This window comes from Lathyrus oleraceus, chromosome 7 (assembly GCF_024323335.1).
Source record: "Lathyrus oleraceus cultivar Zhongwan6 chromosome 7, CAAS_Psat_ZW6_1.0, whole genome shotgun sequence".
In the NCBI taxonomy this organism is placed as follows: domain Eukaryota; kingdom Viridiplantae; phylum Streptophyta; class Magnoliopsida; order Fabales; family Fabaceae; genus Lathyrus; species Lathyrus oleraceus.
Genome location: NC_066585.1, coordinates 144,988,913 through 145,007,143, shown reverse-complemented (window position 1 = coordinate 145,007,143; position 18,231 = coordinate 144,988,913). Strand labels below are relative to the sequence as shown.

Here is an 18,231-nt window from a genome sequence, read left to right as displayed (position 1 = left end):
GCTACTTCTGGTGGAACTTATGTTCCTTCTGATAATCGTATGATTACGAATGTTAACAGTTCATCCATTACACCCCCCACTATCACTCCATCCATCCCAACCATAATACCATACATTGTTCCATTTGTTCTGAAATCCATGCCTACTTCTGCTCACCAATCCAATAATCCAAATGTCAATACTCCACCACCCTCCCATTTATATCTGAACTTCTAACCTCCACTATTATACCACCATTTCATTCACCTTTACCATCTTCTCTTTTATCCCAACTCATCCATCCAAGTAACCATCCATTATATCTTGAATTATCTCTCCCTATTCACTCAGATGCTCCCATTGTCGAATCAAACTTTGATTCTGACACTGATTCTGATGTTGATCACATAACCCGTATTGGTAGAACTCCCAAACCCTATTATGAACAAACACCTTCTCAAACCAACATTCACCCTACACCCTTGGATGAATTGTTAACTCTAATTGAAGGAGAGGTTGCTGGCATATTCCACTCCCTCTTTGAGGCGTGTGCTTATAACACAAACCTTTTTGAGGTGTGATCTCTTACCAACAACTTCAAAATATGGATTGAAGTCAGTTCTTAAGTGTTGGAGATTGCTTGCTTGAAGGAAGAAAATAGGAACTTCCATACGAGACTCTCTAGTATTGTTGAACCCATACTTCAGAAGGTTCCTCCATTGCTTCAGCTTATTGATCCTGTTGTGACACCACCTCCTTCTCCAGATCAGGCTCCTCTGGTTATTTCTGAGCCTACTCTAGAAGTTGGAAGTGTCTATGGTGAAAAGAAGACTATAAATTCTAGGAAATTCATTCTGAAGGCTTTGGAGCGTCTTTCTGCTGAGAATTCTGAAGTGAAGGAAAGGAAATCAAAGATAGAAAGGATGAAATGAATATATTTTTTTGTGTGACGCCACCCCCTCTTAAACCTTAGTTTTAAAAACTTTGTTGTTGTTGTCTCTGTATTCTTTTTCTGTACTCTAAATTCTCTTTGAATGAAATGAATATATTTTTTTGTTGGAATGATTGTGTTTACTTTGTATTTAATTTCTTTTTGAATATTGACAAAGGGGGAGAAAGAATGATTGCTTTTTATATATATCTAATTTCCAATTCTGAAATACAAACATATTTTATATATTTATGACATTGGTAACCCTTATGAGAACTTTGAATAAGTTCACCATGTTAACCAAGTGTTTCAGGTGCTTAAGTTAAACCAGACGTATACAAGCTCTGAACTAGACAAAGTTCTGAACCAGATGTATACAAGTTCTGAACCTGATGAATAAAACTAGGATATGAAACCTGACATCAGTTCTCATAAAAAATTCAACAAGGATATGAAAGCTCTGACAAATCATGATCTGTGATAATGTTGATAACCAGACTTTCTAACACTCAAGTAGGACTCTGAATGAGTTACTTCTGAACCCAAGTTGATGCTTTATGGAAAGTTACTTCATCCATTATAACCACACTTTTGTCTCATGGGAAGATATCAATCAGATAGTAACCAAGTGTCTTCCTTTCTGAAAGAGAGTAACAACTAGGCATTTGCTTTATGGAAAGTTATTTCTTTCATGCTTATTGAAATTTTTATATGTGTTAGGATTATGTTTAGTCTTGAATTCAGGGGGAGCTTACAAACCTAACTCTAACATTCTAAGATGAAAAATAATTTTTAATAGTATAAAATTCAAGGGGAGCTTACAAACCTCGCTCTGATATTTTTATGTGATTAAACCATGTAAAAATTATTCATCAAAATATATTGTTTTGTCATCACCAAAAAGGGGGATACTGTTAGAATAAGATTTGGTTCTACATCTAGCTTTTAGTTTTGATGATAACAATGCATTGTTTATTATAGAACTATTTTATACACTAATGGTTTTTTGTCTAGTGTGTAGCTTTTGGCTAACAGGTTCTTACTCTAAAGAAACGACGTGTGACATCCCCAGATTCTGGAATCAATACACTCTGACTCTGAGGGGATTCAAGTGCTTTACAAGATATTGTCAATTTTTATAAGCAACGATTCTGAAAGCCAATTTTTATTTCCCCTTTCAATTTTTATTTATCGTTTAAGATTTTATGGTTTAAATTGGGTTTTGTTAATGGGTTGGGTCTAAAAGCCAATTTTGCCTCCTCACCATACCCCTATATGTTTGCTTGCCCCTTTCTCATAATTTATATGTACTTAATCTGTTTTTATAATTACTAGTTTGATTCATTGTTAAATATTGATGATGACTTTTCTTGTTATTAATTTTGTTCGCAATTAAATAAGCAAATCTTTTTTCACCATCGATTCAATAATCTTCAAACATTTTTAAAACCAAGTCAAATTATTTTACAAGTCGTTTTCAAACCAACGCGATAACCTCTCAATCAACACTGATATTTCTTCTCCACTTATCTGAAGTGTGTAAACCTTTTTAAAATAAATATACTTCGCATGAAAAAGAGTAAAGGGGGCGTTCGCTTCACTATCTCTCAAGAATTCGAATGATTGGCGCACGCCACTTTGCTCAAATTCTTGTCGCCCCATTAAAGCTTCAACCATGCAAATTCAAATTGCTTTTCTAAACCAACACAATTTCTAAAAAACTTTAATTTTATAATTTTTACTTGGGAAGAAAAAGAGTATAGGATGCGTTCGCTTCACTATCTCTCGAGCATTCGACTGATTGATGTTCGCCATATTGCTCGAGTTCTTGTCGACTAATTAAAACCTTATCAAAACTCAAATTCAAAAACATTTCTTCTAAATTAAATATAATTTCTAAATATTTTTTTTAATTTCTAAACTTCGAATGAAAAGAATGGGAGGCGTTCGCCTCACCATTTCTCGAGTAATTGAATGATTGGCGGTTGCCATATTGCTCAAATTACCGACTTCCGATTAAAACACGCTAAATAAATTTGGATAAAGGAATAGGTGGCGCACGCCTCATTATTTCTAGAATAAGAAAGTGGGAGGCGCACGCCTCACTACCGCACTATTCAACACCCGCAAACAAAACTTTCAAAAATAATTCGAACGAAGAAAGGAATAGAAGGCGGTCGCCTTACTGTTCCCCGAAAGAATTGAACGATTGGTGTGCACCACATTGCTCAATCTTTTGTCGTTCTTCAAAAATATCTCAAACACGTTAAACCCAATTTCTCGCCCCCGTGCGATCGAAACCAACCAAACAAAACATCAAACACATCAATTCAACTCGTCACCCCCGCGTGACCGAAAATATTTTCAAAAAGAACACTGTTAATCCTTTCTAATGCGCACAACAAACCAGTGCTTAAGCCTCCGCCGAGAGTAGAAAAACCAATGTTTAGCCTTTAGAACGCGATTTACACAGTCGTTCATTAAAAAACACCAACCAATCGTAGTGCCCGAACTACGAATGCTCTAATTTCCTTATTTCACCATAAGGATACGTAGGCAGGAGATTGTTGTATCTTCGTGAGCACACTAATAAAAAACCTCCCTTTTCTCCTTTCTGAGGTCCTTATCCATATCTATTATCTATTCTAATTACTCAAAGAAAGCGAATAACAATCAACTAACATTCAAATAGCAAATTAGACTAAAAGGTTCCCGTTGAGTACAACGGACGTGAGGGGTGCTAATACCTTCCCCTTGCATAATCGACTCCTGAACCCGAATATGGTTACGAGACCATTATTCTTTTTTTTAAAGGTTTTATCGATATTTTCCTATTCCTTCATTGGAATGAATAAAGTTCGGTGGCGACTCTGTTCGAACTAATTTTTTTTCCGTGTCCATCGCGAGGGATCGCACTTTTCGAGGTGCGACACTGGTAATCAGGAAAAGTGAAGCATCGGTAGAGAGGGTCATAGAACTGAACCAAAACACTCAAAAGTCCTTCAACCATATCAGCAGATAATACAGACAAGAGCTTCTCATGATGTTGCTTAAAGTCCAAGGGATCTAGTATAAAGGATGATAACTTCCTTAGCTCTTTCAAATCAGGACATCTAAAACTGTACTTCTTAGTGTTCCTTCGTCCATAATCCATGGTCTAAAAATATTTGCAAACAAGACCTTAGTTCCTTGAAATTTATTTTTCTGTGATGAATGTCATGATGCGTATGTATGCATGAATGCAACAATCACAAATAAGGGATCACACACAAGGCGAACACAAACAAAGGTCAAAGGATGGATCAAGTCATCATCAAGATCAATCATCCATTTTGGTGGATTATGGTTTTCACCTTATCAACACCCAAGTTCCATTGATATTGACAAGACTGAAGGAGAATTGCGGTCCAAAACGCAGCGGAAATTAAAATTTTCTCCTTTAGAGATCCTTACGAATGGTCATGATCAGTGATAGAATATTTACCTCTTGTGACGATTGAAACATTTGGTGCAGATCTCTTGTGATGATCAAAACCTTTGATGCAGATCCACGGAGCGATCACGAACGTTGAACGATGACAACGTCTCTACTCAGTCCACACGAACGGATTCCTTCAATCTCAGTGCTAGCTGGTACGAATGAAGGCTTTGAGTGAGAGAGAGAGAGAGAGAGAGAGAGAGAGAGAGAGAGAGAAAACGAAAATAATGCAACCGCAATGAATGCTTCTGCACAAGGGTTCTATTTATAGAACCACTTGTGTGGGCTTCAAGCTAAAAAGCCCACTTAAGTGTATTTTGGCCCATATCTTATAATATGCCCAAAATCACTTAAGCCCATGGTACCTTACGATATTTCGTATTCTACTCAAGTACACCGTACCTTACGATGTTCTATAATTCACTTAAGGGCACCGTACCTTACGGTATTCCTTAGTTACTCTATCTCTCATCAATCTGTCCTTTGTGTGTGACCCTGTAGGTTTTCGCGGCATTGGCAATTATATTAAATCATGTATTTAACATAATAAACAGTGAGCGATATCTAGCAACACATCACTGCTACCCAAGACACGAAAATGTCATGTGATCTAACAATTCCTTCTGTGATAATACTTATGTGTATAATTACCCTTTTACCCTTATGTCTATATTGAACACAAGGCATAGACCGTGTCATCCTTGTCTAGTTCAATATTGGGCCCATAGACATTTATTCTGTTATGCAGGATGGGCAAATTCCATATAGGTCACTCATGTCCCTCAGCATGCTTCGTGGAGTACCCATCAACTGTCTTTATGGTTATCCAGTTACGGACAACGTTTGATCAGCAATAAAGTACTCGACTCTACATCTAGGGTCCATAGTGGTTTCAGGTCGAAGAGTGGTATACACCATTATCACCATGAGAATAACTTATGACACTTTGCATAACTTTCTATATAGTATTCTCATAGCGGGTCAATCCGGTATAAATATTACTCCTAATATTCATACCTATGTTTAAGACTTGATAACTCTTTATCCATGATCCATGAGATGTGATCATCAGTCTACAAACATAATAGTCTTAATGCTTTAATGTTATCCCACTTCACACTAAAGCTCGAATACGGATACTTTAAGAATAGTGTCCTTATGTTTAATGTGATCTCATGATTAAGTCATACTTGATACATTAAACAGACTAGCTATTCTAGGGACTTTATTAAACAAACGTAATAAAGAAAAAGCCTTTTATTATTAATAAATAATTCGATACAAGTATCAAAAGTATTGGCCTCTAGGGCTTACACCAACAAAGACTTGATCGGATCAACCAAAAATTAATGGGTTTGTTGTGAGTCACGAGCACGGAGTCGGGTTAAGAACCATCCCAAAGGAGTGTACTAAGGATACAAACCTATAAATCATGTTTTATGAAAGTTCCCAGAGTCTTAATCCCATCTTTCGGATATTACAGGTTACGATGACTGACTCATCAATCCATAATATTCTCAAGAGAAACTCGTCTGAGTGTGGTATCGTGTAACAACTGTTATCAAGTATACACCTGAACAGTCTCTACACTACGTCCTAAATAGGCCAAGTTGGGTTAAATGTTCTACGGTCCTCAGCTTCTCGGACCCCAAATCAGAGAAAGTAATGCCTAACCACAAATGACTTGTGTGACATTAGTAACTCTAAAAAGGTCTCCACTGAGTAGATGGCTCTCAAGCCAACTTGTTAAGGACTACTCCACACAAGTTGAACATGACTATACCATCCTCCTATATTAATTTCAATCAAGTTCGGGTTAGAACTTATCTCACCACTCAGAGATCACCAAGCACAACAAACAGATTATATCATACAAACAAATATACAAACATCAAATATACAAATATATACACATAGAAAAGTAGTTTGAACCCACTGAGGACTAGACCCCAGCAGAGTCACCACTTAATTTCTGTAGCGATAAATTCATGACCATCAAATTATGGATAAGTTTAACGTCAATAAAACCAGAATCGCCACCGTGCTTTTATTGTTTCCAAGGGAAAAGGGAAAAGTATGAATAAAACCCAAAGATGAAAAGTTTTCAAATCAAAACTAATAAAATGCCAGAGATTACAGATAAGGGGGTTGGTTACACAGAGGGAAGGTGTTAGCATCCAAAGTGTCCTAGGTACTCCTAGGGAGCCCTTTTTTATGTGTGTATGTGTTTTTGGTATAAAATATGTTTGAGAAAAATAGAGTGTAAGGATGAGAAAAGAATTCATTGATTATATTTTTGTGTTTGACAAGACCTTCAGACTTGTGCCTACATACCAACATAAAAATGAGGGATCAAAACCTCGTAGTTCGTGGTAACAATTTCAAAGTTGGTGAATTGCTTTTAACAAAATTTTAATAAGAAAAGGCATAAAGGGCCAAAAGTTTGAATGGGGTTGTTAGTTCTTTTTGTCTTTTGAAATTTTAAGTCAATATGATTAGATTTATTTACAAGTTTGATTTAAGAAAAAGAAGTTCAAAAGTTCAATGGCATAAGGCCAAAGTTTCTACTTGAAATAAGGTCTAAGTTCGAAATCACAAGCAAAGAAAGTTTTTGAAAATGGGGAGAGATTTTGAAATTTAAGAAGTGGGAGGCGATGAAGAGGCTATCCTAAGCATAAAATTAAAAGTTACGAGTTAAAAAGATTTGACCAATGAGATGCAATCCAACAGACAAGAATGTCATATAGAAACCCATTTCCCTTAGACTTTGAATCAAGAAATAATCAACAGGCAGATAGCAATCTCCAAACATCAAGAAGATCAAGGCATCAAATAAAGATAGCCACATCCAAGCAAGCAACTTCATAGCTAACAGTCTTCTTTGTCTTATCATGTATCAGATGAAATATTCCCTGATCAACTCAGAAGAAAGCATTAGACACAAGATCAAAATAACAATTAGCACACAGATAAAGTGACAGAAGAATTCAAATAGAGTTCAGGGCTTGCATCAGATGAAGGATCAGTTCACAATAGCTTGGTTTCAAAATGTTGGCATTGGCCAAGTCCTTTTTGCATAGGGAATGTTGCCAAATATTTTTTTTAGGGTTTTTGTTGTTTATTAAGTGTTGTAAGGTTCTAAGGCCACAAACAAAATCAAAATGCACAAACAAATATATACAATCACAAGATATGGCTGAAATGAGCAAAGTAAAAATGACATAAACATAAACAAGTTAAATGAAATGGAAATGGAAATGAATGGTAAATGATTGGAAATTAAATTTCATAAAGGAAATGACTTGAAAGTAAAACAATATTAATAAGAGTTAGTCAAATGTTAGTTAAATGTTAGTGGTGTTTTGCTTTTTTAATTGATTAAGTCATTCTTTGGAGAACACTCAACCATCCATTCACAAGCATGGATCCTTAAACCAAGACATCTTCCATAGGAAGGAAAAAAGGTCAAGTTTCCACACAATACCGTGAAGGATGGGAGACTTACAATCTCACTTACTAGAATGTTATGCCTTTAGGGTCAAATTTAGCTCTATGTTAAGCAATTGTAATTGGACTTATGTAGAAGTCACAACTATCTAAGGTCGGGCAATAAAAAATTAGGTGTTAATGCATGTTAGAGATTTGGTATAATGAACAAAACTCCTAAAACATACCACACACTAAAAGAAAAGATCAAGAGGCATGGACCTATCTCATCCATACTTGTATTGGTTCATCTAACACAAGGTCATGGATGAACCAATTAGCCTAGGATATTTGAGATTTCATTGGTCAATGAAAGGAATGGGAAAGAATAGGGATGAAGATGAAGGGGGGGGGGGGGGGGGGGGAATGAGAGAAACACAAATTGGTCATGAAAGGAATTTTATCAAATTAAAATCATTCATTCATTTTGGGAGATGAAATGTACATTTCATCAATCCCCTAAATCCAATGATTTTAATCCAACAAAAGTCAAATCAATCTTAACCAAGGCCCAAACAAATAGTCAAACATCACAAGACCATAAAAATGGCTCAACATAATTTTCACACATTTAATCAATTTAAAAATGCATTAAAATATAAATTAATTTGGTCAAACCTAAAACCTCTTCAAAACACCAAATAAATGGCCAAGAGATTTATCCTAGGTTAAACAAGGTCAAAGGACGTTAAACAAAAAATTTCATCATTTTTGAAAAGTCAGAAGTATTTTTAAACAATTAAAAATATTTTTAAACAATTAAAAATATGCACCAAAACATTTAATTCATGAAAAGTATCAAAATCAATCCAAAAAATAATTTTAATTCAGAAAATGAAAGAGAAAAATATTTAAAGATTTTTGGTGAAAGTCCCATATTTTTTGGATTAAAAATGAAATTATTATGAATTAAACAAAATAAATGGATTAAACATAAAATCAAAAATTAAAAAGAAATTCAAAAAAATAAGGGCCATCAGATCTCCCTCATTAATTGAGGTGGCAGATCTGATGGCCAAGCGCGTGCATTCGACAAACACCTGAGTCAAACGCGTTGCACAATTAATAATCAAAATGGATGCTCAAGATTAAAACGGTTGAACCAGATCAGATGGCTTGGGCTTTGCCAACGCACCATCGGAGCCCTAGCTCCAGTCATCTTCTCCAGTGACCTCCACCAGACTGGTCCAAGCTCAACTTAATGAAAAATGAAAAACAAGGACACTATTTCAAAGAGAAAATGCTCAGGAGCTTGAATCTGGTCTCAATTTTCTCCAATTCCAAGTATATAAAAAGATACAGAGATTTGAATTTTGAGGATCATGAACTGGGTTACTTCGATTTGACCTCAAAGCAACTCAATCTTGTTGCCTACATTGGTAGGACTTCAGCCAACCAAAAATCACAAAAAAATAGTGAAGAATTGAGAGAGAATCGAAGAGATGAAGTTTCTGAAAATTCACCTTCGAGGGAGCTTCAACCTTGCTTTATCTTGATTCCAATTGTCCTTTGCTTGGTTTCAAAAGCTTGTAGGAGGTGATTAGGCTCAAAGAAAGGCTTGGACTCTTGGAATTTCAATCTCAAAACAAAATGAGATTTGAAGCTCGATTTTCAAATGAAAACCTTCAAGATTATCCTTTAATGGTGAGGGTTTAGATTGAAAGTTCAAAGCTTGGGCATGAGGTCCTCAATTCTGAGCCATGAAGGTTGTATTTATAGCCAATGTGATTCATTTCCACAAACTTCCAAAATTTGCCAAATTTAGCAATTTGCATTGCATGCTTGCATGGGCGTGTGATAGGCCCATCATGTGATGTATTCAAGTCCAAAATCGCTTGTGTGTAATGCTGAGATCATGTCATGTGGCCATGCATTTGAATTTGAAATGTGAAGGTGAAATCCATCCAAATGGTCCTTTGAAAAGAACCCATGCGCAAGTCCTTCATTTCTTGGCCATATGAGATGATCTTTGACTTTTTGGAAAGGTGAGATCAAGGGGAACAACTTTCATGTTGAACACTTTTCCATTTGAAGCTTGTATAATGACGAGTTTTGAGGTGGAAGTTTGGAAAATCAAACATATTTGAAAATTTTCTAAGTACCAAGTCAAATGTTCACTTCTTCCACCTTGAATAACTTTTGCTATGGACTTCAAATGGAAAACGTTCATCCGTCAAAGTTGTAGATATTTCAAACCTCTTTAATTTGGTCACAAATTTGACCTCATTTGGATTTGGCATGAAGGAGTTATGCATTTTAGAAGTTAAGGAAAATCACTTGTTCAATGATAGTGGCCTAAAAATGACCTATAATGTTTCCTCTTGGCACATGCATTTGCAAGTTGAATTTGAACTTCTTTCAAACATAAAAGTTGGATAGGACATCTTTAATTTAATCATGAAACTTGAATGGCTTTCATGTCATAAAATTTGAGCAAGTTATGGTCTTTGAAAGTTGACCTCTCAACTAGGGTTCAGACAAAATGACCTATAATCTTTCACCATAAAAAATGACTTTACAAGAAAAACTAGCTCTTGACTTCAACATTAAAGTTGTCTTTAATGTAATAAGGAGTAAATTTTATCTTTGAATCATTTTCATATGACAAAAATTGTAGGAGATAGGGTCTAGGGAACCCCAGTTTTGACCAGTTGACTTTCTCTGGTCAACCACCATGAACCAACTTGCTAACTTGACATTATCTTGATATTTGGGACTCATGGAGGATCATATATGTGTAATAGTATGTAATATGAAGTATCCCTTGAAATATTTGATCAAATGATGAAGAAACTTGTTGAGGAAGTCACACAAGATACCTAGATGAATTAGGGCTTCCAAGGCAAACAAGCTTCAAACTCTTGATGAGTTCTTGATCAAAATGATATGTGAAGATCATGAGGATCCATATATGATGTCTAGAGTCAATATGAACCATATCTTGATTGATCTCCTTGCATTAAGGGTCTTAAACCCTAGATATGAGCTTGAGGGAGCATGGGTGAACACACACACTACCTACAAAAGCAACAAACTATACATTGACATATTTTTGGTATTTTGGTTAGTAAATAATGAAAAAAAATTATGATACAATCAAATGTTCCTGGTGATCTCTCCTAATGCAATCCCAATGAATAAGGGGTGAGGATGATGCCAAGGTGTGATCCCAAAGCTAATGCATATGATGAGATAGCATGAGGGATCTTAGGATCAAAATTGGGGTCTTACAGGGGGGTTATCCCATAATATGGGGTGGAAAAACACCATATGAAAAATTTAAAATGTCCCACAAATTCTAGGGATGCATTTTTGATGCACCCTGTCTTAAGTCAAAGCGTTAACTGATCCGGAGATGCATCTCTGAAAATTTTCAAAACAAACCCCCATGTATCCTTTTTTGAAAGGTTCGTTTTAAACATTTATTGATCTGGAGATGCATTTCTGTTTAGGATTTCTTGAGATGCATCTCAGTAATCTATCAAAACAGTGCAAGTATAGTTAGTTTTATGGTTACTCGTATAAAAATGCTGATTTATAAATGTTAATACCCATGTTATATGATGAGCATTAAACCATACAATCGATATGGAAAAAATGATATATATAAATCTAGATGGTCGAAATAAGTCATCAGTCGATACACAATGAAGTCGAAATACACAATATAGTCGAAATAAGTCAAAATAAAATAAAATCGATAATAAATGTAAAGTAAAAATACTATCAACTACTGTGTATGTCAGACTAGACCTCCTCAGCCTCCTCTTCCCCCCGCCCTCCGACGTTGTATCCAGTACATCAATGCCTCTCGTTCCTCTATCATAATGGCATCTAGGACATCCCTCACCTCAAACTCATCAAGAAAGATACCTCTACCAAAGTCTGACTATGAAATATCCATAATGCAACGACATCTAGGAAACAAATCATGAGCAGGATCTAACCATGCATGCTCCTCCTCTAGTATCTCCTGATGAGCTAGTCTCGGTGGATCTCCTAGAGCATCCTGCACAATGTATGAATGTGAAACCCTGAAGAACCACCTAATATACTTGTCGACAAAGCTCTAATAGCTCTCAGTTATGCTACTATGTGCCTCATCCGGTACCAGATGACTAAGATAATCATTAAACATGGCATTTTATATCTCTACGTGTCATAGCAGGAGAAGCTGAGACAAATGGGTGTTTGAGAATAGTCTGGTTGTAGTCGAACTGACGCATGACACACTCAGGAAAATGAGGAAATTCCAGACGTGAATTACAAGCCAACCATCTCAAGTATAACACCATGTCATCAAATGGTCGCGTCTCACGGTGATCGACATAGTTGTTAAAATGCATATCCTCGTCTACCAAGTGGTCAAGATACACTTTGAATGGTTATATCGCATGGTTCCCTCTGAGCGGGGAAAATGCATAAGAATGTAGGTCGGTACATACAACCAGTTGGAGATGTGTGGGGAGTATTGGAGGATACAAGCCTAAAAAGTATTGGAACACGCAAATCATCAGTAAGGGCGTTGTAAAAATGTAATGAAAATGATACAAACACTAAAAGACCAATAAATATTACCGTAAAAAATATATGCTTCTTGTTACCTACTTCATCTTCCACCTACAACCCTCAGATAAATTCAAGTACAAGTAGATCAAACAAGAGGTCCCCCAGTTTTACTCATGGACCAACTCAAAGTCCTTGAAGTATCATAGCTATACGACATCCACATAAGTGGCACTATTGTCCATAAAAATCTCAGTGCCAACCAAATATAATAGGTATTCTCTCATAACATATTCTCTATGGAGCCCCACCTACTCTTCATCACCTCGAGCCTGCTCTTCTCTAAGGAGCTCGTATGTATATACCTTTTTCAGGAATTCAAACCTAGCATGATCCCCTCTGGTTTTTTCCAACTCCATCATGGCGGCCTCTAGGTCAACGCCCAAATAGTCTACCATCAACTCTAGTGCCTCTTCTTTTCTAATCCTCCCATGATCTAAAATTTTCCCCCTAAGCAAAAGATGTAGCAAACACGATACATCATCGAGTGTGATAGACATCTCACCAAGTGGCAGATTAAATGACGAGGTCTCCGTGTGCCATCTCTCCACAAATGCATTAAGAATATCATGGTTTACCTTAATATAAACAGTCTTGCATAAGTCCTTCATCCCAAATAGAGACAAATTAGTCTGAAACCACTCGTCATTAGGCTGATGCAAGCAAGTAATATTCCTCCCATGGTTAATAAATTTTAGAGGATCACTGTCCTGTAGAAAAAATAAATCAATATCAGAAACTTGTAATACAATAATAAATGTAATTTAAAAAGAATGCATCTAACTAATTTCACCTATTTGTCCTAGATATGTCTGGCAGTATGGTCCAGGTAAAGAGGCAGCAATGACAACTCTAGAGGTCCTCCTCCAAATACCTGTGATGGAACTGGCTCATCAGCCTCATCAGCCTAAGGTGGAACTGGCTCATCAGCATGAGGTCCCTCTGGTGCCTGGAGTGACACAGGTGCCTCAGGTACCTCTGGTGACTCGAATACCTCTAGCGTCTAAATAGGTGAAACCTATCACTTACAGGAAGATGGAGGCAATGATACGTCACTAGGTGACACTCGTCTCCTATTGGGAGAAGAAGATGGAGAAGCATGAACCCCAAAAGTCGATGCCTCCGCATGAATTGGGCTAGAGGGAACAAGAGCCTCTGAAACCTGATTATTTTCCCTCCTGAAAAATGCATGTTGTGCAATCCTCCTGTGCCTCAGTATGTCGTTTGTATCAGCCATAATACACGTAAGTAAACCAGACAAGTGTCATACAATTACTACAAGCAACCCTACAAGTAAGAAAATAAAAAAAAAAGCAAACAGATAAATTACGAAGATGTAGCTCCGGTTCCTGAGAATCCAAACGTTGAGAAATTCCGGATAAGCATCTCTAGAACTTCCTGTAACTTTCTGTTGCGTCAATGGTTGTAATGTAGCCTTCCAAAACCCAAAAAATAATGCATTTATCGTTACTTTTAACCATCAAACACATTTCCCATTATGTATAAACTAGCAATCATGCAAAAACTATCTATTTCATAAATTTTAATCGTCAATTTCTACAAATTTATACCAAAAAAAAGGTTACAAAAAAAAACTTACAAATTGAGAGTTTACGTCAGTGTTGCATGATCTCTTTGAGGTACTTGATGTTGATGGAAGATGGTTTGAACTTGGTTGGTTAATTTTGAGAGAATGTGAGTTGAGAAAGTTTTAAAGTTATTTTTTTAGAAGTGAGGAAGGAGAAGGGGTTATGGCACATTTTAAAACAAATAATGTCCGGAGATGCATCTCTGTAATATTTACGAATATGCATCTCCATAGATTTTTAAATTAAGTTAGAATTTTATTTACTCAAGGTGCGTCTGGAGATACATCTTCGGAATCTGGGGTCATTTTTATATTTTCACGTGGTGCCCTAGTAATACATATGGTAAATTAAGAAATCCCCAAAAAAACTAACTAACTAACTATGCATAATGGACTGGGCTTAAGATAAAGAAAACATAAATTACAATTTAACATCCCCTTCAAACTGGAATGTATGTTTAACAGTCCAAGTTTGTGAACTAGAGAAATGAAAAGACCAAGATGCAAGGGTTTTGTGAAGATATATGCAACTTGGTTTTCTGAGTTAATCGACATGAGGTGGATGACTTTGGCTTGTAATTTCTTGCAAATCAAATGTCAGTCTATTTCTATATGTTTCGTTTATTCATGGAAAATTGGATTTGTGGATATGTATATGGAACTCCCATTATCATAATAAATTGTGACCGACTGTGGATGTGAGATGTGAAAGTCTTGCAGAAGATACAATAACCATTATACTTCACATGAAGTATTTTCAAGGTCATTGTACTCCGCTTTAGAAGATGATTATGAGACTACCAATTGTTTCTTATTTTCCAGCTTATAAGATTGTCACCAACGAAGAAATTGAATCATGCGGTGGATCTTTTGGTCATGGGGTAGGCTCCCCAGTCTGAGTTTGTGAAACTAGTGAGGTTAAGCGTGGAGTTCCTTTTGAAATGGAGACCCAATGATGGTACATTTTTTAGATAGCAAACGGTTCAAAGTGCAACAACCAAATGAGTATTGATAGGCTTGGACAAGTGTTGGTTTAATATGTAGATAAAAAAGATGATGTCAGTACGTGAACGTGTCAAGTATAACAACTCACCTATAATGTTGTGAAATTGAAAGGGGTCTGAAAAAGTGGGATCATCAGTATTGTCTAATTTATGGCCTGGGTCCATTGGTGTGGAATCAGGTTTAGCTCCTAACAGACTTGTAGCTTCTAGTAAGTCAAGGCAATACTTGCATTAACATAATGTGATACCTTTTGATGTGCGAGCTATCTCAAAATCTAATAAATATCTTAAGTGTCCAATATCTTTAGTGTTGGATTTATGGTCCAAGAGACCTTTGATATTAGTTATTTCGGAAGCATCGGTACCTGCAAGAATTAAGGCATCCACATACACCAAAATGACAGTAAAATGATTATGGGTTTTCTTAGAGAAAAAATAATAATTCAATTTAAATTCATAAAACCTATGTCAAATAAGGTAGTGGTTGATTTATGGTTTCATTGGCGATTGGCTTGCTTTAGCCCATATATGGATTTGTTGGGTTTACAAACCATATGGGGAGGCACTTTAAGGCCAGGAGGGGTTTCACACAGACTTCCTCCTCAAGGTCTTCATGCAAAAAGGAAGTCTTAATATCTAACTAGTGTAGATGTCAATTAAAAAAGATGCAATAGATAATAACAAACGAATGGTGATCATTTTAATTACAAGACTAAAAGTCTCTAGATAGTTTAATCCTCCTGTTTGATTAAAACTCTTAGCAATAAGTTTAGCCTTATATCTCTTAATGATAGCATTAGGTAAAAATTTAAGTTTGAAAATACATTTGCATCCAATGGTCTATTTATTTGGGGAAAAGGTTGGATGTCCCAAGTATGTGTATCAGTGAGAGAGATAAATTCACTTAGAATGGATTGTTGTCAATGCAGATTTGTGATAACAGAAGAATAAGAGGTAGGTTCATGCATAGTAGAGATACTTAAGTTAAACAGCTAATGACCAGTAGATAAATTAGCATAAGAAAGATAGTGGGATAGAGGATATGGAGTATTGTCTGTGTTGGATGTAAGAGTGGATGCAAAGTCTGATGAAGTCTAGAGTCCAGAGTTTTATGAAGTCCAGAGTCTGGTGAAATCCAGAGTCTAGAGTCTCTTTATCTAGAGTTCATAGTTTATTTTGTCCAACTTTGTTCAACGTCTTGGTTTTTCAGGGTCTTACTTTATCCAGCATCTGACTTGTTCATATTCTGCTTTATCCAGCATCTAGCTTTTCAGAGTCTGCTCTATTCAGCATCTGACTTGTTCACAGTATACTCTATTCAGCATCAGGCTTGTTTGGATTCTTCACACTTAACAAATTGTTAGAGTACAAAATTGTTCTTTATACTTTGTTATCATTAAAACTCAAGGATTATAAATGAAGAACCAAACTTGTTCCAACACCCATGTGGTTCCTAGGAAAATGGCATCAACGTAAAGTCTCGGAATAATGGAACTTTTCCGAATGGACAAACTTTGCTAAAGTTGAGTGTCGTCAATGGAAACATCATTAATGGGTCCTAACTGACGATGTCATGCCAACCGAATCAAAACTAACTCCTAATTATACGTATTGAGGTCGGTTACAACTGAGTTTGTGTTTGAAAATAAGTATTTAGTCAAATCACGCCAACAAGCGTCAACATTTAACCACTTACACACAACTCTCTATCCAACAAACTTACCAACCCAAACACTCAAACCCACAACCATTACATGTCACTCACTGAACTACAAAACCAAAAGCATACCCCATACCTCCAACAACCACATGATTATAACCAAAACACCCAACAAAACTATATCGCCAACACATCCTACCATAGCCAAAACACCTAAGAAACACATGACATCAACACTTCCTACCATAACCAAAACACTTAAACATCACAACACCAAAACACTCAACAAACATATGGCTACCAATTACTACAACAACCATTTTCCTTTCCCCAACGAAGCATTCACATCAACGTCGTCATTCAATCGACCAAGTTGTGCACCAATAACCTCAGCAACCCAAACAACAACAACATGGGCAATGAATGCAATTACGACTGTGTGTTAATGCATACACAAGACTACGTAGAATTACAAGAAATTTTTAGGGATGATGGTGATGGTGATGCTCCAAGGACCTTGTATCAAACATCTCAGCATGTGAATCAAAAGAGACCTCTACGAGATAGGGTACCTCAGAGGTGTGAAATCGGTGGCATGTATGATCAAGTAGGTCATTATCATTAGTGTAAAAAATATCCTTGCATATAATTCGATTTAAATTAAATATTAGTATTTAATAAAAATAATTAATTAATTAATTGTTTTAATTAAAATAAAATAAAATACAAAAATACAAAAATGTATGCGACAGATGAATTGACACTCTTTTGAAGATTAAAGTGTAGGCGTCAATTGAATTGATTTGTCCTACTAAAAGCGTCAATTGATTTAATTTGATCTATTATAGACATCAATTTATCTAATTTATCTTCTAAAATATTAAAAGCGTCATGAATTTTTCTTTTTGAGAAATGAGTATTTTAACAATATTGAGAAAACATATTTATTGTTATTTTTATTGAAAAACACGATTCTTTTTTATAACAAAAATCCATCTTTACAATACGATTTGGAAGATGAGTAATGGCACTTCGATTCATGTGAGATTTAAATATTTGATTAAAGTCACGACTACAAAATCAACATAGAGCTTCATCCATAAAAGTACTAACAACACTAAATATGAAAGTCCTACCTAGCCACCCACATTTAACAAGAACACTTAAATAAGATAAAATTAAGACCAACTTTTAAGACAGAAAAATGATAATTGCATTGCATAGAAGAGACAAAAACAATAATATTAAAACATGTTCTATTGTCGATATTACCCCTATATTTACCACATGCTTTAACATAAAAACTCGTTATTATACTTAAAAATCATATTTCAAACATACGGATATGAGATGCTCTTAGTTGTCGAATATAAAAGTGAAACATGAAAGCACATTGCTCAAAATGAAACCATGAAAAGATTCATATTCCCTTTCACAATCATCAACATGGTGTGAACTTGTTTCAATGTCACCAAATAAACAAATCCTAGAAATGCAATCTAACCAAAGTGCTTCACCATTATCCTTTTATGCTTCATC

General features: G+C 35.7%; 1 protein-coding gene across 1 annotated transcript; it reads right to left on the bottom strand.

Annotated features, from left to right (window-relative positions):
- Nucleotides 1-12,691: 12,691 nt before the first annotated feature.
- Nucleotides 12,692-13,677, bottom strand: LOC127102495 (uncharacterized). Its single transcript, XM_051039862.1, has 2 exons — nt 13,470-13,677; nt 12,692-13,179 (listed from the first exon to the last, which is right to left on the bottom strand). The coding sequence occupies exons 1-2, from the start codon at nt 13,675-13,677 to the stop codon at nt 12,692-12,694; spliced, it is 696 nt and encodes a 231-aa protein (XP_050895819.1).
- Between the last annotated feature and the right edge of the window lie 4,554 nt (nt 13,678-18,231).

Excerpts from the sequence above, each read along its gene's own strand:
- LOC127102495 (XM_051039862.1), bottom strand. The coding sequence starts at position 13,677 with ATGGCTGATACAAACGACATACTGAGGCACAGGAGGATTGCACAACAT. Across the intron at positions 13,180-13,469 it reads ATCATTGCCTCCATCTTCCT|TTTCTGATATTGATTTATTT; the intron begins GTAAGTGATAGG and ends TTGTATTACAAG.